General features: G+C 38.0%; 2 protein-coding genes and 1 non-coding gene across 5 annotated transcripts; 1 reads left to right on the forward strand and 2 right to left on the reverse strand.

Annotated features, from left to right (window-relative positions):
• Window positions 1–2,310: 2,310 nt before the first annotated feature.
• Window positions 2,311–2,383, reverse strand: TRNAF-GAA (transfer RNA phenylalanine (anticodon GAA)). The gene has a single exon. It is a non-coding gene; the product is annotated as a tRNA-Phe (tRNA).
• A 135-nt stretch (window positions 2,384–2,518) lies between these two features.
• LOC147567312 (uncharacterized) lies at window positions 2,519–4,716 on the reverse strand. Its single transcript, XM_086653939.1, has 4 exons — window positions 4,443–4,716; window positions 3,982–4,178; window positions 3,228–3,285; window positions 2,519–3,118 (listed from the first exon to the last, which is right to left on the reverse strand). The coding sequence occupies exons 2-4, from the start codon at window positions 4,164–4,166 to the stop codon at window positions 2,828–2,830; spliced, it is 534 nt and encodes a 177-aa protein (XP_086510065.1). The 5' UTR covers window positions 4,167–4,178; window positions 4,443–4,716; the 3' UTR covers window positions 2,519–2,827.
• Window positions 4,717–14,988: 10,272 nt separating this feature from the next.
• LOC147567313 (retinoblastoma-related protein-like) lies at window positions 14,989–23,536 on the forward strand. Of its 3 annotated transcripts, none has more exons than XM_086653940.1 (19): window positions 14,989–15,353; window positions 15,433–15,533; window positions 15,642–15,746; window positions 15,852–15,991; window positions 16,076–16,172; window positions 16,261–16,307; window positions 18,505–18,703; window positions 18,842–18,905; window positions 19,012–19,191; window positions 19,301–19,494; window positions 19,597–20,476; window positions 20,720–20,867; window positions 20,992–21,061; window positions 21,837–22,013; window positions 22,116–22,235; window positions 22,316–22,457; window positions 22,562–22,674; window positions 22,766–22,881; window positions 23,140–23,536. In XM_086653940.1, the coding sequence occupies exons 2-19, from the start codon at window positions 15,444–15,446 to the stop codon at window positions 23,303–23,305; spliced, it is 3,048 nt and encodes a 1,015-aa protein (XP_086510066.1). In that variant the 5' UTR covers window positions 14,989–15,353; window positions 15,433–15,443; the 3' UTR covers window positions 23,306–23,536. The 3 variants fall into 3 exon arrangements, with proteins under 3 accessions (XP_086510066.1, XP_086510067.1, XP_086510068.1); XM_086653941.1 differs by having other exon boundaries at window positions 15,071–15,353; window positions 15,421–15,533; XM_086653942.1 differs by having other exon boundaries at window positions 15,079–15,330.
• The last annotated feature ends 696 nt before the right edge of the window (window positions 23,537–24,232 follow it).

Here is a 24,232-nt window from a genome sequence, read left to right on the forward strand (position 1 = left end):
AGATTTCCACCTTTTCCTTCAGAAAATTTTCCTTCTTCCCCAAAACACCAACCATAAAATATATATATACACTGGTGAGAAATATTTTTCTGATGTAGCTTTATATTCTCCTCCCCTCTTTGAGATTTTACCCTTACTATCTGCCAAGTTTTTCTGTCTCAAATTTTTCCATTTTAACCTCCTAATTTTAAGATCTTTCTTTGATTGACCCCTCATTATTTTTACATTCAATTTGACCCTCTTATTGTTAAGGTCTCATTCCAACTTTATTAGAGCTAATTACGTTTCCATGTTACCTATATGCCATTCCTTGCAAAGAACGTGCCTTGTAATTTTCTTTTTTCAAGATCAAAAGTTCTCTAGTGTTTACTACTCAAGATTTATTTTTTCTTTTAAATAATTCAAGTGTCTATAAGACTAATAACCTATGTTGTGATTGCTTTCAAAACAACTCATGAATTAATAGATGTTGATTTGATTAAAAGTGCTGGTAGAACATATATAGAGATAGGTAGTTTGAACAACACCCGAAGATTTTGGGGCTTGTCAATTATAATACGATACTCTTAAGTATTTTCTGAAGAGGTTGATAGTGTAGCTATGTAATTCACCACTAGTTGATATTTGATTTTTTTTGGCTGTCTATTATAACTAAAAACTGCCCTTCTAAATAATTTTTTCTAGATTCACCAATCACCACGGCCCTAACAGGCATAGAAACTACACTAATTGCCACGTAAACTACTTTGCATGCCACTATTTATATTATTATGGACACCCTTTCAATAAATTGTGGATTTTTATTTTTAGTTAAGGTCGATTCTATAATTTTAGGGTCATGTTTGGTGTACGAGAATGGAATGTGTTCAGGTTCCTGAGAATCAGATTACTGTAGTTTAATGTTTGGTTTGACCAGGAATGAGAATTTGATTCCTGACATATTTCGAATTAGATGTTTGGTTCATACAGGACTAGGAATGTGGACTAGGAATGTGAACTTTTGTAAAAGTTCACGTCTACTCTTACTTAAACTACATAAACTACACATCAACTTTGTTATATATTAAAATTAGTATTTATTTATTCAAATTCGTAGATATGAAATGATAACACGATACACTAAAGGATTAATATTTAAAGATTTATTTAAAATAAAGAAAGGTTTTAATAAAAATTTATCTAAAATAAAATTTTGTTCATTAATCTAAATAAAAATTTATCTAAAGTAAAATTGTGTTCATAAACCATTAAACCTAAATAGTACTTTTTAATACCAAATCCCATAAGTATTAAATTAAATAACTTTCATATCTAAGACATATTTTTTCCAAGTAGTCTCAGAACCCATTATAGACGACATTCAAGTGGTGGTGGAAAGAAAGAACCTGCTTTTGAATAGTCACTGTTGAGGATATCAGCTGATCCTAACATTTGTTCGTAATCCGATCCTTCTGGTAACTTGGATAGCTCGACTACCACTTTGGTTGCAGTTTCATTTTCTTGGTTATGGGTAAGAGCTACAACTATCTTCTCCATATATTTCATCGTTCCTTCAGCAATTTTTTCAATCAATCCAACAATATATTTCGAACTCGTTACGAACTCATTTCATTTTCAAAAACGTTTCCCTCTTGTTAGAGTTTGAGGTTCTTGTTGTTGGATTTGGACTAGGATTAGGGGTTTCTTTCTCATTAGCAAATGATGCTTCATAATCACATTCTCTATTAATTTTACCATCAAATTCATCAACACCACCGACAAAAAAATAATTTTCATTGGTTATGGGGGAGTTTTTACTCCCGGGGTTGGGATTCCACGCTATTTTCGCGCGCCAAACAATAATCTAGATTGTGTTCTCCAGAATCACGTTCCATTCCCATGTTATTCCCGCGCGACAAACATGACCTAGGAGTTTTGGAGTGGGTGCCTAAACATTGCGACATATGCTCCCACATCATCAATGAAATGTCTAATAGAGTATCTCATGCGGTATATTTTTTTACAAAAACTCTGAAATCCTAAGTGACACTCTAAATTTTAGAGATCGAATGCATGGAGTGATGGCCCCAAGAATATCTACCTGTCTCTTATTCGAGCAGGGAAACACTTCTTCACGTTAATGGTTATCGGGAAGGGATTATGGTTTACCGTTTCCTCGTGGTTAAATGAAAAAGCATATTCTATACCAACCCCATGCTAAAAGTAGCTTCATTATTCTAACAACCTTTTATGGACTTTTTTACATCCATCAATAGAGGAACAAGATGGCGCACGAAGCTGAAGATGATTGAGGGAAAAAAATAAAATTAATGCGGTGAACGTGGATCAAACACGTGACCTTCAGATCTTCGTTCTGACGCTCTCCCAACTGAGCTATCCCCGCACAGTTGAAGTAACTTCATTCCTAGCACATTTAGCTTACTTCAATTCGCAACAATGGTGTAACACCACAAAACGACTTGTAAGGGTGTAACTCCAGAAAGCTCCAATATTCAAACACATTCCTAGCACATTTAGGTTACTTCAATCAAGAATATTTCGTTCGAAGACAAACTCCAATTACAACTTTTTACATTGTAAACTTTCTATATACATTGTTTACATCCCATCCCACTAAGTCAACCAAAAACCAAATATCTTGAAAACACAACCCGAAACCAGACACATGACTCCTATATACAGGAGACAATACTCTCCCACACCTTAATGATGAATAAATAGACTAAAGTAAGGAAAAAAATGGAATGGCAACACCTAAACAACTCCAAAATTACAGAGAAAAATGAATGCTCTTCTTAGGTCAAAATGCTCATCTTACTTCGACAAATCAAGCGAAGGCAGCAACAACGCGTCGAGATTTAGAATTGTCACAACTAAACCCCTCAACTCTTACCAAGGGTTTTCCTCCGAAATTAGAGTTCCCACAATTTGGAACTCTCTCTACTCTTGCCGAAGTACCTATATCACCATGAGAATTGCCTAAGGTAGGAGCAAGTGTTGAGGCTTGCCTAGTAAACTGGACATCGTGAACGAGGGGATTGCCTGTGCGTACGGGTGGCGAACCACATAGTAACCCCATATGGTTATTGTTAACATCCAAATCATCTTGCGCCCCATCCTAACAAAATTCAACATGTACATAGTTAATAAACTGACAAAATACATTCAAACAATTCACTAGCCTATAGAAAGGAATGTCCAAACAGAAAATGAAAAAAAAACAATACCATGCTCAAAAACATCCTCAAGATATCAACACTGGGATCCTCTCTAGTAGTATAATCACTGCAATCGAAAATCAAACAAGAAATAAGGTATATATTTTCTGAATCATAGTAAAATTGAAACTCAAATACACACTCATTAAGAAATATATATAGCACTGGATACTGCAATTTTTAGCCAAAACATTATCAATCCTATTGCCATCATGCCTTGGCATCGGGGAAGACAGTATAACAACAAAATAGAGAACTCTGCTGCCATTGAAATGGTGAAAGTGAAACCCTCATTTTTGTAGATGGCTATCAATATTATCGATCAACACTTGGTTGCCCAAGTGGTTTAAAGTGTTGACATATAGTCCAAAAGTCCCTGGAGGTCCCGGGTTCGATCCCCATAGGAGGTGGAATCTTTAGGTTATTTTTTTTTGGAAGTCGACTACGATCTATGTATGTCGTTACATTTGACACTTGATACATCATAGATGTGATAAGCTCGATAACCGCTCACTCAAACACTAACACGACGGGGCCTATAGCCCAACTAGACATGGCCTAAAGCTCAACAACATTAATTACACCCTAATAATCCCAATTCAAATAACCAAAGATTCCACCTTCTCTGGGATTTGAACCTGATACCTCCAGGGCTTTCTGGAGTTTATGTCAACACCAAGGAGTTGGAATCTTTGGGTTATTGAATTTGGAATTATTAGGGTATAAACAAAAGGGAAACCAATAATAAAAGTCAATTGTATACCTTTTGAGTGTGCATAATCTTTCAAGGCTATCAACTGTATGGGGAAACCTAATAATCCGACGGGGTTCCGGACATATGACTTCTCTAGGGCATGGTATTCGTTGGTGTGCAACTGGCTGATCTTTCTTCATGTCATCTTCGCAATCCATGTGATATTTCATTGATATCTTCGGACAGATTTCCATCTTAATTGGTTACTGCGACAATGATTAATAAACTTCATAAATTAATTACTCAAAAGTACTTAATAAAAAAACAATTTTTTGATACCAATAAAAATCCTCAAAGAACAGAAGCTTTTTCTTTCGATCAAAAGGCATAAGAAATAAAGTGCAAATTAGACAAGTAATTATCAATAGAATCAAGAATCTGTGAGTTCATAAGACTCACGCCAAACCTAATCATTCAAACCAAAAACTAGAACGAAATTGAGCACCAGGTATGAGATATCGAGCACTTACCGAGAAAATCTCTTTAATTCAAAGGAAATTCTACCCGATTTCCTTGCAGGAAGTTAGAGAGAGAAAGAAGAAGAGGAAGGTTAGAAGGAATTGAAGAAGAGCACCGACAGAAGAAGATATGAATGAGACCAATCTGGGGAGGAGGCGTTTCTCTCTCTTCTGTCTTTTGTTTCTCTCTCTAAAAAGAAGTGAAGAAACGTCACCGTCTTTACGACCCTTTTGACGTTTGTCCGAGTCATAGGCCGACTATTGAATTTAAAATCTGTTTAATTACATGTTAATCTCTATTTGGTTAGTTTCTTTTTATTTTTTGAGATTTATTTGGTTAGTTTCTAAGAGCAAATCCAATGGGGAGGAGTCCCGGGCCCTTAATCCAATGGGGCTCCCCAACGGTCACATTGGGGAGCAAATCCCACCGTTGGATCACATCCAACGGTGGGATTATTTTTTTTTTTTTGTAAAAAGAAAATAAAAATAAATAAAATAACTCATTAATTTAAAAACATAAAAAACTTAAATAAAAAAAACTTAAACTTAAAAAACTTAAACTTAAAAAACTTGAATAAAAAAGCTTAAATTTAAAAAACTTGAATAAAAAAATTTAAAGAAACTTCAAATTTAAGGGCCCGGGACCGCTCCCCATTGGAGCTGATTTTGAGGGTCTGAGCCCGGGCCCTTAAATTTGAATGAAAAGGTGAAATAAGGGCCCTGGGACCGCTCCCCATTGGACTTGCTCTAAACCTTAATCAACGTTACTAATTTAGGTTTAATAAAAGTTGGAATTCCTAATTACCGCCAACCGTTGTGGATGATAGCTGTTACTTTCCTTATATATTATCGCAAACGTCTTTATTCATTAAGGAGGAAGGGTCAGTGCCTCAGTGGACAGGTATTTGGGCTACCAATTGTGGGTCAAATGTCTTTTCCATATTTTAAGACATTTTAAGATATTTTAATATAGATATAATATCTTTATAGACATTTGAAGACATTGAGTTTGTAGATAACATGTCGTGTAGATATTTTAGCCATAGATAAAATGCCTTTCGGACATCTCAAGATATTTGGTCTGTAAACAGTGAGTTTGTAGATAACATGTCGTGTAGACATTTTAAGATATTTTATCCATAGACAAAATGCCTTGCGGACATCTCAAGATAATTGCCCTGTAGACAGAGTGTGTAGTAGATGCTTTATTATCATTATGATTATCATCATAATACGAAATAACATGTTTTTATTCGTCGGAATAACCAGACCTTGAAGGTCTGGTTTGAAACCATGTCTCAGTCTGGTTTCAAAGCAAACCAAAATCTGGCTTCAACAACCAGATCACAGTCTGGTTTGAAACCAGACCTTGAAAGTTTGGTTGCTCCGGCGAAGGGGAGGAGCCCCTTCGCCGGAAACATAGAAAGAGAGTAGAGAGAGTAGTAAGAAACAAAGTAGAGAGAGAGAGAGGCGAAGAAGAAACAAAAAATTGAGTTTGAAGGTCGCCTGAAAATTTGTTCGGTGACTTTTGCTCGAGAAAATGATGAGGTGGCGAGAGATGATATGGAGGAGAAAGGTGATGAAATGGAGGAGAGATTAGGTGTCTTTGATGTGTTTAAATTTTTTTGGGGTTATTTCCCAAATACCCCCCAACTTTGTGACCGGTTTCCTGCCTAGCCCCCTACTTTGTCAAAAATACCCAGATGGCCCCTTTTTTGAGCTACCGTGACCGTTAGCTAGTCATCACCTTCTCTCCTCCATCTCATCACCTCTCTCTGGCACCTCATCTTCTTGCCACCTCATCGTCTTCTCCAGCGAAGGTCGCTGGCCGACCATTTTTCCGGCTGGCGACCTTCAACCATTAAAAAAGAATTTAATTTCTCTCACCTCTTTCTTTCTCTCTAAAAAAATATATATTTTTTTAATTTCCTCTCTCTTTTTCTTCTTCATCTTCCCCTCTATTCTTCTTCTTTCTTTCTCTCTCCCTCTCTTCTTCTTTCTTCCTCTTCTTCTTTTTAGAGAGAGAGAGGTGAGAGAAATTTTTTTTTTAATGGTTGAAGGTCGCCGGCCGGAAAAATGGTCAGCCGACGACCTTTGCCGGAGAAGACGATGAGGTAGCGAGAAGATAAGGTAGCGAGAAGACGAGGTAGCGAGAAGATGAGGTGGTAGAGAGGTGATGCGATGTACGAGAGAAGGTGATGATTAGTTAACGGTGTTATAACGGTAGCTCAAAAAAAGGGTCATCTGGGTATTTTTGACAAAATAGGGGGCTAGGCAGGAAACCACCACAAAGTTGGGGCTATTTGGAAAATAACCCAATTTTTTTTAGGGTTATTTCCCTAATGGCCCCCAACTTTGTGACCAGCTTCCCGCCTGGCCCCCTACTTTACGAGAAATACCCATATGGCCTCTTCCGTTATAACACCGTTACTCTCTCTCCTCCATCTCTTTTTCTCTCTCTGCCATGTCACACCACCTCATCACCTTCTCTGGCAGAGGTCGCCGGTCGGCCAAATTTCCGGCCGGCGACCTTCAAACTAAAAAAAAAAAAATTCTCTTCTTCCTCTCTCTCTCCTGTTTTCTCTCTTCTATTTCCTCTCTCTTCTTCTTCCTCTCTCTCTCTCTCTCTCATCTTCTTCCTCTCTCTCTCTCTCATCTTCTTCCTCTCTCTCTCTCTCATCTTCTTCCTCTCTCTCTCTTCTCCTTTTTCTCACACACTCTCTCTCTCTAAAATGGCCGGCGAAGGGGGGAACCCTTCGCCGGCCGCCGGTCTGGGAAACGAGACCGACGAGGTCTGGTTATCCCAGACAGACAGATCTGAAGGTCTGGGGAAACCCTTATTTCGGGCACTATCGACCCGTGTCTTTGAGCATAATATGCCGGGTCGACCTAACGGGACAAAAGGCCGTGACACTAGGTCCAAAACCCTTATTTCGGGCCTTTGTGGTATCTTTTGCCCAAATTCTATTTAGGCCTGTGAGATATATTTATGGGACATTCCCAATGTTATATCACACTCCCACTAGTCATATCATCCGATTAAATACCCATTCTTATGTGTAACCCGATGTAGGATCCGATCGAAGTTACCCGCGAATTACTTCGTAATTCGACGATCGTAGTTGGTTTCCAGTTAAACACTACGACCCCTAAATCAATCGGACTTGATGATCTTCTTCATCGATTGCCCTAGCCTACATATTGCTCGCATTGCCATCTTGGTCGAAGGACATCTCCTTCAACTACTTCAGACTCCCACTTGGACTTAGAACAAGTGCAATGCCTCGATTCCCGTGTCAATTTAGTATCCCGTCTGATACGTCACGTCATGCAGACTTTCTTGATCTCCGAGTACAACTGTAAAAGACAAACAATTAATTCTTAATCCGTTTGAGCGCGGCCACGCATTTTCAGTTGTCACTCATCAAGTGGCCTTGAGACACTTTTGACCTAATGTGATTAGGATGACACAATCCATTCTTGTGCTCCCACTTAACTTCATGTCTATCCTGTCCTTCCCAGTATCTGTCTTTATAACCTCCTTTTACGGCGCGGTGTTTGACGGAACCAAAGTCGGACATTCCTTACATAAGATGAGTGGAGCACTCATGTTTTGAGGAAACTCTCCAATCTTGTCTTTTGAGAAGTATTTGACGTTCATCAAGAGTGATGTACTTCTCATTAGAAGGTTATCTAGTGTATAAACCTTTTACACACCCACGTAGTCGAATCAAATACACTATTCCTATAGCCCATGAAACTGCGCTATCCCATCGACTCCCTCACTAGTCTTCATGAGTCATTGTTGTCCATGCAATGAACTGGACTAGGGATTTGACAATAAATATTCCAAGTTCACTTAATAGGGTTTCATTCGTCAGATCACGTATTTGACAAACCTATTCGGAATGTTTTATCATCAATGGATTGTCGTTTAAACGTTAAACCAAATTTAGACGACTTGTGAAATAACTCTATTATTTCTGATAACGAGAGTAGTAAATCTGAGCCTCTACTGTAAAACTCTTTTTACCCACTCAGTTTTACTTGTCGAGGTTTATTCCAAATTTACCTCATGCCTTAGACTGTGTATGAATCTCATACTATGTCTTAGGTGACAGTTTAGTTTGACTACCGTGGTAGTCGGTTTTAAACTTTGCTTATTATCAATTAATTTGAAGATTGCTATCTTCAACCTTGATAATATCTAGTAATCTTTACTAGAGTTAAGGTTTTTAATTTCTTATGTAGAATTTACAACGGTTACGGCTTAAACACTTTTAAGCCTACTTTCCTTCCATGTCTGGAAGTTTGCTACGATGACTATTTATACTACTTTCATCCTTTAGCCTTCTAGGATGTTTCAGTATTGTTTCGGGTTTCCAATCCGAATTGGATGTCTAAATGCTAATCACGTTCAATAAGACTTGACTTTATGTTTTCAAACATAAACGTCTCTCTCATGCGTGCTTGCTCAGCGGTGTCTTTTCAAACTCTAATTTGGCAACGCTCTTTGTCATGAGTTTTGGGTCGAAATTCTTTTAGACTTTTCCGAGTCTTAGATTATCTGTTTCGGATCTCAAGCATCTCAGCGTACTGAGTCTCTCTAATCCTATCATCTTTTTGATCTATGCTTATAGATCTTCAGATGCCCAAAATGGCATTTCATCCTTGTGTGTGGTCCTTTTATTGAGTCAGTGTGTTCACTGTTACACAACATCTTATGTCGTACTCAATCTTTTGTATGTACTCTGCATACGGACCCGGAAGGTTTGTTTCTCCCACTTACCTTCTTGAAACTCGTGATTCAAGATTTTTCTTCATTCCTCAGGAATCAAACTTCTTTGATTGCCTCTTTGAATCGAAGATTCTAACTCTTGCGTGCTTTTAATCCGTTGTTGGATTTCTGAAGCATGCCTATGGACATAACTTGATTGGAAGAATCTTATTCTTCTTGTCTAGTTTCGGGAAACATGAATGTTTCCATCCCTCTCAGTTTTTCTACTTTGGAAAATCAATTTAGGTCTTCTGTTGACTTAAATCATCAAGCTTCATGTCTTGACGAGATATAGATTCCATGATGATTTTGACTTCTAGCCAAAATCTAGTGCGCAGGTATTTTATCTCTTCAGAAATAACCTTTATTTTCTGAGTCTTTGAGATTTTACTTTTGACCTTTTAGGTCTTTTGAACAACAATTTGGATTTTTCTCAACTACTTTGAGATATTCCTTTAGAGACACTTTCACTTGCTTTGAGAGTTCTCCTGCGAATGACATTCGCTTTTGTGCGGTGGGTTTATAAGATCATATCTTTAACCTTTCCTTTTCCGAGGAGCCGCAGTTTGTTGCTCTTGGTCGAATTTAATCGTCTTGTATAAGTTTCATGATTGTTCTTCATGACTCTTCATGATTTTTCTCTTGATAAAATTAAATCGACTTGTACTTTTCTCCCACTTATTCTTGTAATAATTAGTACTTTTCTCCCACTTATTCTTGTAATAATTAGTACTTTTCTCCCAGACTACTAGGTGTGCTAATTACTAGAAGAATACTATCATGAGCAACAAACACTTTGTTCTCTTGATTGGTTGTGGAAGAAGCCTAAATTTCTTTCAAAAAGTAATTGCGTCAGATATTAGCTAGTTTTGTAACGCTTTTTACAAGTTTTAGCTTTAGACGGAATTTTGGTAGTTTTGTGGGAAGCTATGTCTAGACTAGTGGATTTTGGAGGATAGATTTTGATTCGTGTTCTTCATCTTAATCCTTTTGGACACTCCAAATATGGATAGGTTAGAAGTACGTTTGAAGATCAATCTCTGTTTCTGACTCAAGACTTTCTTTCTTGTCAGTTGATTCATGTTTTGGTTATTTGAACCTATCTTGTAGGTGTTTAACCAAGTTTAGAATCCTTAGGTATAGATTGTTTAATTTAGCACTTTTAATAACATCTCAATTTAGAAATAAAGTTCTTTATTGATTATTCATAATACTTAGTACAAAGATGATGTTAAAAACTAGAAAAACGCTTAACCTTGATTAGTGCCTAAAGTAGACTTCGATCCCTTTCAGCATCCTTAGCAGTCGAGGCTTCTGCTCCCCCTTGGATCTTGTCTTCCTTAGCCAAATACTCAGTTCCCAGCTGCACCTGTACATTCACAATGATAGGGCAATTTTAGGTATCATATACCAAAGTTTGGGAATTTTACAGTATTTGATAAGTTAACTGTTTATACCTGAATTGGAAGCCACTGTTCCATTCTTCTTGTACTCCAAGAACTTAGGGAAGTTTCTTTTCCAGTGGCCCTTGCCATCACAGTAGAAACATTTGGTGTCAGGAGGAGGACCTTTGTCTTTAGGTTTGGCAACCCGTTTGCCTTTTCTTTTTGACGCGGTTATCTTCTTCTGTTTTCCACCTTTCTTGAGCCCTTTGTCCTTTTGTACCATAAGAACGTCCTTAAGTCTGCACTATAGCGACGTCCTTTTCGGCTGTTAGAAGTATAGAATGAAGTTCCTCCAACGTTTTATCCCATCCATTCATGTTGTAGTTCATCTTAAACTGATTAAAACCACTATGGAGGGAGTGAAGGATAGTGGCGGTAGCCGTCTGTTGGCTATAAGGGAAACCTAGTTTAGCCAGCTTGCCCATGAGCCTGATCATTTGACGAACATGAGGCCCAACTGGTTTTCCCTTTTCAAGGTGCATGTCCATAATTGCTTTAGAGGTTTCAAACCTCTCCAATCTTGAATGTTTCTGGAACATTTCCCGAAGTTGTCGCATCATGGAGTAAGCATCCATGTCTATGAACTGCTCTTGCAGAGTCGGTTCCATGGTTGCTAGCATTAAGCAAGTTACAGGCTCTGCCTTTTTCCGCACACTCCTTTCTTCATCTATCTCTTCTTTAGTCGAAGTATCATCCAATATAGGAATTGAAGTTTATAGTACATGTTGCTTTCCTTCCATCCTAAGAACTATTCCCAGGTTCCTCTCCCAGACGAGGAAGTTGTGCTCATTCAACTTCTCCTTGTCGAGAAGTGAGCGGAAGTTGAAAATATCTTTTGTCATCTTTAAACTACATAAAAGAAATGGAAAAGTTTTAAAACTCGTTATCGTTTTGAAGAATTTGGTTTTCCCACATTATTCAATAAAAATCGTCCCCGATTGAATAAGTGATTCCAAGATCCCAGTTTTTCGGAGTAAAGCGGACGAAGGCCCTACCCTTTGACTCCGTCGTTCCAGGTGAGTGAACTACTTCACTAATCATACCTTATGACTCTTGGTTGATAGATTTCATTGATGAATGACTAATCTATCCTTTTGCCTCGAGTATCTAAGACTCCCTTGTTGATCTCGTTGAGTAGAACCATTTAGACGTTTAGGCCTCTTCTATAGACCTACCCGCATTGTCCCAAGGTAGAGGAGGTACGCTGCGAAGGCCGACCCACCTTCCTCGAACAAGGGAGCAACGAGTGTCTTAATCTGGATATGCGATTCAAGATTACGTTTTGGGGACTTTTACGCTAGTCTGGCGTTTGTTATAGTGAACTATTTAGCCTAACTAACATCCACGACATAAAGCGTAAATAAGTAAGTAAATGCGCGCGAGAAAATAAATCAAGCAGACATGGATCCTTGTATGGCCCCTAACCTAGAAGATCTAATCTCCTTTGGTTTGCTTCTTGTTTCGCCTTTTGGTTCGTCTAGATCTCCATCTTTGAACCTCCATTGATTTCTCCCACTCGCCTTTGGATTCCTTCCTTGAGTTTCTTCAATGGACTCATAGACCCTAAACTCTAATTACAAGACTTTAACGATTCGCAGATCGTTTAAACTTGAAATTAAAATTAATTACAAATATGCACCCATCCGTGCTTAAAACAACAATATAGAAACAAATCAACGACCATACTAGTTTCCCGCATTCACATCACAAACATTCATATAATATATTAAGGCTAATAATTATATATGCATGATTATCTAGGGAGACACTTTTGTCGACATCACATGTCACATTACGGACCTCAAGTCTAAATTTGAAGAATTCGACTAATGGTGCATTCCGGTTTTATCTTTTATGATTTCTAAAATTAACTTCAAGAAAAACTCCGTTTTGGTTTTTGAAAACCCGGGTCAATTTTGGAAAAAATATTGGTTCGATTCTTAATAATTTCATAAATCAATTTAAAGAAAAATCCGTTTTGGCCTTCTGGACGGCCCGGATTAATTTTGGAATTATTTGGTTGGAATCGGAAGAAAATTTGGCAAAAACTCCCACTCGAATAATGGTCCCTTTTCGTGGTCTGAAAAACCTCGAAAAAGCCTGGGACAAGTCGTAGACAAGTCCCGGCCCAAGCCCACAAAAGGGCACGGACAAGGTCCGGACATAGCACGGCCCATAGGGTCGGCATGTCCTGGCCGAGACCTATCAAGGCCTGGTCTCGTCCTGGCCGGAGCCAGGACGCTAGTCCATGTACCAGACGTGTCTGGTGCTGAACCGGATTAGCACTAGGTGTCTCAGACCTAGTCCGAGACACCTAGAACCTCCCAGACGCGTCTGGTCGAGAGCTTTGGACGCGTCCTAGACGCGTCCAGGAAGCTACCAGTGCAGCTTCTGGTCGCGTCCTAGACGCGTTCAGGAAGCTACCAGTGCAGCTTTTGGTCGCGTCCTAGACGCGACTTGGACGCGTCTTAAGACGCGTCCAGATGCTTCCATCGCAGTTGGTGGTCGCGTCCTAGACGCGTCCCAGCTACTCTGAACGCGTCCTCGACGCGTCCAGTAGCAATCTGGTCGTAGCTGCTAGACGCGTCTCAGCAGCTGCTCTGGACGCGTCCACCAGCTTCTGTCCGTCTTGGAAGCTTCTTGGACGGACATTAGGGTTTCCAAGACCCTAGTTTCCAATTTTTTTTTTTTTTGCAAATCTCTATTTGCCATTTTCCAAATTTTAAACTCTTTCTAAATTTTGAAATCCCTTTTAGAAAACTTCTAAAATTTCTCAAAACTTTTAGAAACTTTTAAAATTTCCAAACTTTGTTTTTGGGAGTTTCTTTAAAACTTACAATTCTTTTTAGAATACTTCTAAAATTCCTAACTTTTGTTTTTTTTTGGAGTTTCCTAAAACTCAAAAACAATTCTTTTAATCAACCAATTTTGGATCAAAATTCTAGGTTTTTGAAACTTTTTCAAGAACAATTTTGAAAACCAATTCAAAATCAATGAAATTCAATGTTTTGGAACATTTTCAATCATCAATTTTGATTTTTTAATTTGAAAAACTAGTTGAATCATATTCATTGTAATCAAATTATGAGTTTGAAGTACTTTTAAAACACTTTTAAAACACTTTTAAAATACTTTTATAAACTCAATCTATCAAACTATCAAGCATATCAAATATCAATTAGTTCGATTCTTAGCAAAAACTAGTTAATTGCAAGAGGCTCTAACGCCACTGTAGGGAATTATACCCTTATACTAGTGTTTATAGCGGATAACGACATCTAATGTCTAACACTAGTATCCCCAAGATCATCATGCAAAACTAGTAATTAACTAATAGGAAGATAGTAGATTACCTTAATCGTTATTTCCCTCGAGCTAGTTGAATAGATTAAAGAAGACCAAGAGCTTCAACGTAGCTCCTCTACTTGAGACACCGAACGGTATATTTAATCTCCCTCCTTGAAAGCTCGCTAGCACTCCAATGGTGGTTTGATAATAAGAAGACCTTCTTCTTGCTTGACTAGAAGATAGCTTGGGAATTAGCTCACTTTCTCCTCTTTACTTGATGTGGTAAAGTAAGAAAGCTTAGAGAGAAATTCCACACCTTATTCTCTGCCCTAAGAGTGTTTATATATAACCCTAATGAGAATACACCTCCTCAAAGGTTTCCCAAAATACCCTTTAGAATAAGATTTAGGGAAATAGTCGAAAATAACAATTAATGATATTTTCTCAATTCCCTAAGGAGGAGGTGTCCAAACACCACGAAATTTTGCATGCATACTACTGGGTATGTCAGAAACTCACCCTCCAAAATTCAGTCCAATCCGACTCCTGAAAGTACCTGAACCGGCCTAGGCCCAAAACCCTTATTTCGGGCCTTTTTGCTATCTTTTGCCCAAATTCTATTTAGGCCTGTGAAATAGGTTTATGGGACATTCTCAATGTTATATCACACTCCCACTAATCATATCATCCGATTAAATACCCATTCTTATGTGTAACCCGATGTAGGATCCGATCGAAGTTAGCCGCGAATTACTTCGTAATTCGACGATCGTAGTTGGTTTCTAGCTAAACACTACGACCCCTAAATCAATCGGACTTGATGATCTTCTTAATCAATTGTCCTAGTCGACATATTGCTCGCATTGCCATCTTGGTCGAAGGACATCTCCTTCAACTCCTTTACAGCGGTCAGCCATTCAAGATTGACTGCCGAAGGTGCCCGAGGGAATACTGTTACGGCTTATTGGACCTAAAATTCGGGTTTTTAACCGGAGATTTCATTAGCCCGTACGCAAATAAAGGCATAATTTTGGCGGTAAAACTATCTGACGCATATACACGTGTCTTATCCTCATTGGATACCCGTGTATGAATTGTCGGCTCTGCCATATATGTGAGGTTATTTTCCCGCGCAACCATAGCGTTGTTCCCCAAAAAGGTCGAGAAAAGGGAGGGAAAAGAGAGAGAGAGAGAGAGAAGGGATTTACTTCCTTAAACCCTTGTTTCAAATCCAGTAAAGCAGCCGTTTTCTGGATCGAATTTAAGCCACAGGTTAGGGTTTCTTAACCGGCTTTAGGGTTTTACAGATTTCAGGCATTGGATCTAACGCCGTGATACTTTTCGAGACGATCAGAGACCTCCTAGGTTTCTCTGATCTACATGCATTTGGGTGATTTCTTTATCAAAGAACTGGTATACTGATTTCTTTATTTCTTTTCGGTTCATTTTACCGGAAGATCGGAGAATAATCTTGTTTCAGTTTGAATTTCAGCTATTTCGTAGATGGAAACCGTGAATCCTTCAGTGTTTGATAGTGTTTCTCAACAAGAGGAAGGTTGTTCAATGGAAGATCGATTCGCAGGACTTTGCAAGGTTTGATTTTTAATCTTTCTTCTTTGGTTACCTATATTTATTCCTTAATTTTTAACTCGATTGAAATTAATGGCTGATTTGAGAATTGAAATCGAGATCTTGTTACAGAGTTCATTGTCTCTGGATGAAAACATGTTTACTCAAGCTATGAATTTGTTTCGAGAGAGCAAACATCTACTCCTATCTAACATCTCATCATTTGGAAGTGGAACGGTAATCAATCTGGTTCCTAAATCGTCAATTAGGTTACTTTAGATTTGAATTGCGGTATTAAAATTCACATGTTATGTATATTTTGTTTGATGAAATTGAAAACAGCCAGAGGAAATGGAGAGATTTTGGTTTGCATTCATTCTGTATTGTGTGAAGAGGTTATCTGAGTGCAATGGCAAGAAATCAGTGGAAGAGGACCAAGACGAGGTTACCTTATGTCGGATCTTGAAGGCTACAAAGCTCAAGTATGATTTTTTTAACGATCACAGTGTTTTTCAATTTGAATTTGCTTTTCTTTTGTTACTTATTTGCGGGATCATATTTTACAGCGTCATTGATTTCTTCAAAGAGATGCCACAGTTCTTTCTCAAGGCGGGACCAATTATCAGCAATCTGTATGGCACAGATTGGGAGAAGAGATTAGAGGTAATTCAAACTTTGAGCCTCAACAAAAATATATTTGTGCACTTGTAATTTGATCGATTAATTCATCTTGCCTTTTGTAATTGATTAGGCACACGAGTTACAGGCCAACTTTATACACTTGAGTCATCTCAGTAGGTGAGCAGCTTTTTTCTGGATCGCACTTAGCTCCAGTATTTCATTTTTTTTCTTAATGTCTTGACACTATATGAATTATCTTTGTTGCTATGCTGCACAATCTTAAGCTCCTTCCGTCCTAAATTTAATTTTTAACTTTCACTTATTATTGGTAGTGAGTTTTTTGTCAGCATAAATCATGTACGTATATAGAGTTATCGACCAAAACTGGCTGCATAGTTACAGTGCCGACCCAGGCCCAAAACAACTGCTTCGGGCACCACCTTTATTAGTGGGTCGTAGTTGGGTCTTACATACTGGTTTGGGCTAATCTGTTTAATATCTTAAACACAACATGTGTAAAATTGAAATCATAGTTTTGAGGTAAAAACTAAAAATTGTGGTTTGTGTGTAAGTGGCCAGAGGATTAAATCCTCCTTATCACCATGAAGTATTTTATTTTTATTTTTCCCTATCTATAGAAGGGCCCCAATTTTAACTTTGCTTAGGGTCCTCCAAACACTTGGGCAGGCCCTGTGTAGTTATATCTATTGATAGTCGGAATAAACTCAATAAAGTACTCAACTTCCAGTTAGGACACCCTGTTAAATCCCTTTTTGTCTTCCTTGTCTCAATTGCAATCTTCACAATAGATTCTTATCATACTTTTCCTGGAATCTTCTTTTTAGGAATTAGTTTTTATCCTTGTTTAATAGCAATGCCTAGTGACGGATCTACATATGCACGGGTAAGGCACGTGTCACACATAAAAGCCAAAATATATGGCTATTACCCTTAGATTTGTTTATATGAGGCACACGTTGACCAACTTTTACTACCATGCTAACTTTTACAAGTAAATTGTTTTGGCAAGTTATATTTGAAAACGTGCAGCTCATGTTTCAGCCTCCAGGGGATAGAAGACTAAACTTGACTACGTTTTTTGTTTCATCCCAGTTGCACCATTTGTATCTCAAAATGCCTGCAGAATACCTCACTTTTTTTTGGTTTTCGTTCTCTTTCTTCTATTCTACTCTAACTTGGGAAGTCCAACCGAAGAGCATATAAGGATTTATTCTTTGTTTTGCGAATATGATCTCCACGCCCTCCACTTTTGGCCATCTTCAAAAGTTAGAACGATTCTCGTCATTCTAAATTTATTAATGCATTTAAAGTTGATTTCAACTTTATTTTTAATCATCTAGCTTGCAGTTATATTTGCCTATCACATAGTACACTTAATCGAGTAAATTTGCCTACCAATATAGTTTTTGCGCAGGCTTTATTTGCCAACCTTTTATTCCAATAAAGGTCTAAGTGGATTTTGTACAGGATCCTTTTTCAGTGTATAGATAATGTAAGTGGTAACTTTTTGGAAGATTAACTGATTAACTTTAAGTTGTCCAAACCTATTGTTTCAAATTATGTATCGAATCGAAATGTGCCTTACCTAAAACTCCAATGACACATAACAGATGAAGTTTTAGGTGTTCTGTTAACTCATTCAGATCCATTCGTGTGTATATACTATATACATAAGTATGTTTTGATTTTCCAAGAAAAGTGATAAAAAGTTTGATCATGTTGGTGATTTTCTTTAGCGAGAAGCAGTGAGTTGGAAAAAATGTTTGGGTCTTTGCTGAGTAGCATTTGCTATAAAGTTATTCAGTCACATTTAGGTTTTAAGCTTCAGGGAGCTTAGTTAGAGGTATTAAAGTCATTCAGTGAATACCTCTTAAGATAATTTTCACAGCATACAGATAATTAGTTTAAGAAATAAATGGAATGCAACATTTATTTGAGGACTCTTTGTGAAGTTTAAGGAAATTTAATGTATAATTTGAATCCATGCTAATTTCTGATTTGTTTTAGATATGCCTCCTCAGTTACCTCTTTGAAGGAATGCGGTATATGGATAACAAGATGGGTTACCATGATACTGACCATCTTACCTTTTGCTTTCCGAGCGAAAATGCAACTAAATTTTGCCCAGGGATAGATTAACCGACATCACTCGTTATTGTTATCTCCTATATATTTGTTATTGCTGGTTTTACTTGACATTATTTTAACGATATTATTGAATCTACGTCAGTTGGTTGGTTTATTATCTTTTTTTTTTCTTAAATTGCATTTGTTATCCTAATTATTTTATATTTTACACTTGTGCAGTGTAGTCATAGCTAACTATAGTTTCTATTTGTTTCATGCTATATAGGTACTATAAGCGTGTGTACGTTGAGTTCTTCATGACAAGTGGTGCAAATGAAAATACCACACAAACTGTTGCCAGCACCAAGGGCAGTGTGTCAGACTACCACCGTTTTGGGTGGTTGCTCTTTTTGGCACTCCGGGTTCATGCTTTCAGCCGCTTTAAGGATCTTGTGACTTGTACAAATGGGTTGGTCTCAATATTGGTTAGTTCTGTTCTCGTGCCATGACGTTAATTTTGGGGCTTGAATAGAACTTATGACCAAGATGTTGAAATATTTCACTAAATCTTGTGGCTGCATATCAGGGATTCTTTTTATTTTAATTGTATTCTATTGTTTTAGGCTATCCTGATTCTTCATGTACCTGTGCGCTTCAGGAAGTTCTCTTTTGATTCTCCACGCTTTGGTAATTGTCTTATAACTTTTGAGATGACATACTCTTCGATTTTTCTCTATCCGCAACTGTTTTTTGTGGTTTGAATTAATGGTTTTGCTCCCATCGGCTGGTTCAGTTAAGAAAGGCAAAGAAGGTGTCGACCTTCTTGCATCTCTTTGTAGCATTTATGATACATCTGAAGATGAGGTGCGGAGAACAATGGGGAAGGTGAATGATTTAATAGTTGATGTGTTGAAGAAGAAACCCTCTTCGGCATCAGAAATTAAAATTGTAAACCTAGAAAATGTTGACACAGGTTAGGTTGATCAGCTGTTATACCTCTTCTAACTACATTCATCTTAATTTGCAACTATTGTCCTCTTAAGATTGTCTGATTTTAATTTATGTCGTCATTCTGGGAGCAGATGGGTTGACCTTTTTTGAAGACCTGATGGAAGAATCGTCTTTTACTTCAAGTTTGACGATCCTGGAACAGGACTATGATGATTCAATTCATAATAAGTGTGAGCTGGATGAGAGGGTATTTGTCAATGGTGAAGATAGCTTACTGGGTATAGGAAGCTTGTCTGGAGGTTCCATGAATATCAGTGGTTTCAAGGTACGTTCACTAGCGCGTGACTGATGCAGACTATGTTTTGTTAAAGTTCCTATTGATAAGGAGGTAGTTTTAATAATTTGAGTTATGATCTGCTTTGTGTAGAGGAAGTTTGATTTGATGGCGTCTCCATCAAAGACAATTACAAGTCCTCTCTCTCCTCCATGCTCTCCTGCTACATCACCTGCTAATGGTCATCCTGTTGTTGACTCAATGATGGCACCTACACCAGTAAGCACTGCAATGACAACTGCAAAGTGGCTCCGCACCATTATTTCTTCACTTCCTTCAAAACCTTCTGCCGAACTGGAACGCTTTCTTTCATCCTGCAATAAGGATGTAACTGATGATGTCCTGCGAAGGGCCAACATAATATTGGATGCCATCTTTCCTAGATACACCCTTGGAGAACGATGTACCACAGGGAGTCTGCACAGTGCAAACTTGATGGATAGCGTGTGGTCAGAACAAAGAAGAACGGAGGCTTTGAAACTTTACTTCAGGGTTCTAGAAGCTATGTGTAGAGCAGAGTCTCAAATATTGCATGCCAGTAACTTGACCTCTTTATTAACCAACGAGAGGTTTCATAGATGCATGCTTGCTTGCTCGGCTGAACTGGTTTTAGCAACTCATAAGACGGTTACAATGTTGTTCCCTGTGGTGTTGGAGCGAACTGGTATTACAGCTTTTGATTTGAGCAAGGTTATAGAGAGTTTCATTAGACATGAAGAATCTCTTCCGAGAGAGTTGAGGAGACATCTTAATTCTCTAGAGGAGAGATTATTGGAAAGCATGGTATGGGAAAAGGGGTCCTCAATGTACAACTCTTTGATTGTAGCGAAGCCTGCCCTTTCTGCAGACATAAGCCGTCTAGGTTTATTAGCAGATCCCATGCCATCCCTGGATGCAATTGCTGTGCATAATAAAATTTCCTATGGAAGCCTAGCACCTTTGCCTTTCTTGCATAAGCACGAGATTTCCACAGGTATATACATTTTCAACTGAAGCTCTTTTTGTTTACCAGCTTATGCACATGATATGTGTTGGTCATGAAAATGATTATTTTAAGAAGTTCCTGAGCTTGACGAAACAAATTTTGACCTTACTCTAATTTTGCCTCTTTCTAAGTCTTATGAAAGTTGATGCTGATCTCGGGCATTGTCCTCTTTATTTAAATATAAGGCCTTTTGATTTAGATATTTTTTGAACTGGCCGATTCATTATTCAGGTCAGAATGGAGATATGCTGTCTCCAAAGAGAGTTTGTGGTGATCATCGAAGTGTATTGGTTGACCGCAATTCCTTTACGTCTCCAGTGAAGGATCGGTTGCTAGCCTTCAATAATCTAAAATCAAAGCTCCAGTCTGCTTTTGCTAGGTAAGAATCCATACTAACGATTCACTCGACGCAGTACAGTATATGCACACCGTTACTGCCTTCTTTGTGTATTATACTTTATGCTATGCTTTTTTTTTTCCTTTACATTTGTTACTTGTTGCAGCCCGACACGACCAAATCCGGGAGGCGGTGGTACATGTGCTGAAACAGGCATCAATGTTTTCTTTAGCAAGGTTTGTCTCTCTCAAGGGTGAACTTGTGATAGTTATATCATTGTTTTTTTCTATCTAATCCGGAAAATAATGAGTTTCTGAAAAATTATATGAGATCTATAAAAAGGTGGTGCACGGCAGAGCTCTCTAACAGAGAAATACTAAAGTTTAAAATAGAAGTGTGATGGTATTCAAATGTGAAAGTAAACTCTTTAAACACGAACAGTTTTCTATGCTGTGGCAGTTCTATAGAACTTCAGCTCCATAGCACAATGATCATATCTGGGGAGTGAACTTCCTTTTCACAGTTTGCTTACTGCATGCAATTCAAGTTTTAGATAACTCATGTGGCATTAATACCCAAAAGTTGCTTCTCATGTCTGCAAGTGCAAGTAACATTATGAGGCGGACGAACACTTGGAAGATTTTGTTAGAAAATTGTCTTCGGTAAACAAATAAAGATGAATAGAAGAGGGATGGAGATTAGAGGCTTGAAACGTGTACTAGAATCTAGATACACTTTCCTTAAAGCATTATTTGCCCCCTCTCGATCGAGATAACTTGAAGGTTACTAGGCAAATTGCTTCCCAAGATTAGATTCATTATCAGCTTCTGTAATCTACCTCTGTTACTTAGATCTACGGTTCTTAAAATGGTGGAAGATAACTCAGTTACGCTCGAAGTTATAAAGTTTACTCTCTACATTAATTTGGCCTTGTAGTTGTTTCAGTAGCTTAAAACAATAGTTTCCCTATTTATTTATTTTTGTTAATTGTTTTAACTTGTGTACTCGCAGACTCTAAAATTGGCTGCCGTCAGAATCAATTGCTTGGTTGAAAGACTACATCTATCTCAACAAGTGCTGGAGTCTGTCTACCGTTTTGTCCAACAAATTCTTTGTCAGCGGACGTCAATTTTCTTTAACAGGCATATTGATCAGATTATACTCTGCAGTTTATATGGAGTTGCAAAGGTCCGTTTCAAAATGCATATGGAGTTATCTTCTCACAAGTTACTGCGATTCTACTTCTGGTTATTCTACTTGTTCTTACTTCGATAATTTTCCGACTTGCAGATTTCTCAACTAAACCTAACCTTCAAGGAAATAATTTACAACTATAGGAAGCAACCACAATGTAAACCTCAAGTTTTCCGTAGTGTGTTCGTTAATAGGTCGTCAAGACGGCATAATGGGGTATTTGCTTATCTCAGATATCTTTTTCATAGCTTTCTACTTATATAGAGAATTTTAACCAGAGTACATTTTGAAAACAGAAACCTGGACAGGATCACATCGATATAATTACATTCTATAATGAAGTGTTCGTTCCGGCTGTAAAGCCTCTACTGATGGAGCTTGGTCCGGCTGGCACACTGAAAACCGATCCAACTCCTGAAATTAGAAATACTGCAGATGGTGTGTTCTCAGTTTTCCAGCCTCTTTTCCCGCATTTCTCTCCCGGAGAACTCCCGGCCGTATAACTTAATAGAAACTGACGTTTCTCATTTTCTGCTCTTCAGGTCAATCTCCTAGATCACCTAGGATATCCTCGTTTCCAGCTCTTCCTGATATGTCTCCAAAAAAAGTCTCTGCAACTCACAATGTTTATGTTTCTCCATTAAGGTCTTCGAAGGTATATATTACATACCCACGCTTATTTGTTGCATATCTTAATGTCTCTGGGCCACATCTATTTTAACTCGAGGTTGAAAACTGTACTACAGATGGATGCTTTGATCTCACACAGCTCGAGAAGTTACTATGCTTGTGTTGGAGAGAGCACTCATGCATATCAAAGTCCTTCCAAAGACTTGACCGCAATCAATAATCGCTTAAATAGGTAACTCAATTTTTTTTACTCAGGTGGTGCTTCCCATTGTCGAAATCTGAATCGTCCGACTCAAATGAACACAAAATCAGACAATCATACGAGTCGGTAAAAAACCAACTGTCTGAAATCTGACTTGTGTCCATTCAGACCCCGAGTCAGATTTCATATCTGACTTGGAGAAAAAACCAACACTACCCAAGTCTGTGAAATAGGTATTGACAATGGACTTTAGTTTTTCTGATTTTTCTCCTTTCTCGACTTGTTCAGTAAGAAGAGGCTCAATTTTGAGGAAAGTGGTGGGTTGGTGAGTGATACTCTTGTAACAGGGAGTATGTACTTTCAAAATGGCAGTTGCGCTGCCTCTCCTTCAGCTGTTGCTTCTGCTATGAATATGTCACCCATGAAGACTGAGAATCCCAACAAGCAATCCTAACAAGAATGAATCACCGATCGACCTAATATGTAAATAGTAGATACTCTTCTCCTCTTTCTCCTGCAGCTTTTACTTAGTTGGTCAGCTTATACTTGAGTTTTGGGGTACTGTTTGAGCAGTAAGTAGCTCTAGGAAATGTAGCTGCCAACTGCCCCGTGTTGATTCAGGTTTTTCAACAAAGAGCTTCTATCTGTACCTATTTATATAATGAAAAAATGTCCTTGTCTACCACCGCCATCATCTTGTTTCGCTTGCTCAAATGTAGAGATGTACAGCAACTCAAATTCAGAAGATATGGTGCTTCAGAGCATCTCCAATGCAAAACTTAAAAAAAAATCTATTTGGCTTGTGTGTTGAGTCTCAATTGAGATTCTCTTTCCTATGTGGCTAACTTGAGTGTCTCTAATTCAAGTCCTTCTCCAATGCAACACTCTAAAAAACTCTAATAGATACACATGTCATACATACATTTAATGGGAAAAAGTGGTTGAGAAAGAAAAGCTTTCTATTGGTTCAAAAATTAAATTTGATGACTATGACACTTAAGACTCTCAAAAGAGATCTCAAAAATAGAGTTTCTAGTTGAGACATCTTAAAACTTAATGCTTCCACATCAACTTAAGATCTCAATTGAGTTTTGCATTGGAGAGGTTTTTTCTCAAAAAAAACTCTAAAGTCCTAGGTGGCACTTAAGATTTTAAGATTGAGTCTTGCATTGGAGATGCTCTCACTCCTTTAATCTCTCAACCAAATATACCCCGAAATCTTTGCAAAATCCGAGAAAAAAACAGCGGATAAAATCATAAAATGCATGACCTGTGAATGCGATTATTGACTAAGGTTATGATGGGAATGATGACTATGCCAAACAAAATCATCTGCATAATAACGGAGGAAAATTCCGGTGTTTGCTTGAGCTTTTCCAGT

This window comes from Eschscholzia californica, unplaced genomic scaffold, assembly GCF_041429995.1.
Source record: "Eschscholzia californica isolate CP2 unplaced genomic scaffold, dmEscCali1.0.p SCAF_1, whole genome shotgun sequence".
Classification (NCBI taxonomy): Eukaryota; Viridiplantae; Streptophyta; class Magnoliopsida; order Ranunculales; family Papaveraceae; genus Eschscholzia; species Eschscholzia californica.

Excerpts from the sequence above, each read along its gene's own strand:
- LOC147567312 (XM_086653939.1), bottom strand. The coding sequence starts at position 4,166 with ATGGAAATCTGTCCGAAGATATCAATGAAATATCACATGGATTGCGAA. Across the intron at positions 3,286-3,981 it reads AGATTATGCACACTCAAAAG|TGATTATACTACTAGAGAGG; the intron begins GTATACAATTGA and ends TTTCGATTGCAG. Across the intron at positions 3,119-3,227 it reads TGAGGATGTTTTTGAGCATG|GATGGGGCGCAAGATGATTT; the intron begins GTATTGTTTTTT and ends GAATTTTGTTAG.
- LOC147567313 (XM_086653940.1), top strand. The coding sequence starts at position 15,444 with ATGGAAACCGTGAATCCTTCAGTGTTTGATAGTGTTTCTCAACAAGAG. Across the intron at positions 16,173-16,260 it reads ATTGGGAGAAGAGATTAGAG|GCACACGAGTTACAGGCCAA; the intron begins GTAATTCAAACT and ends GTAATTGATTAG. Across the intron at positions 22,014-22,115 it reads GTTTATATGGAGTTGCAAAG|ATTTCTCAACTAAACCTAAC; the intron begins GTCCGTTTCAAA and ends TCCGACTTGCAG.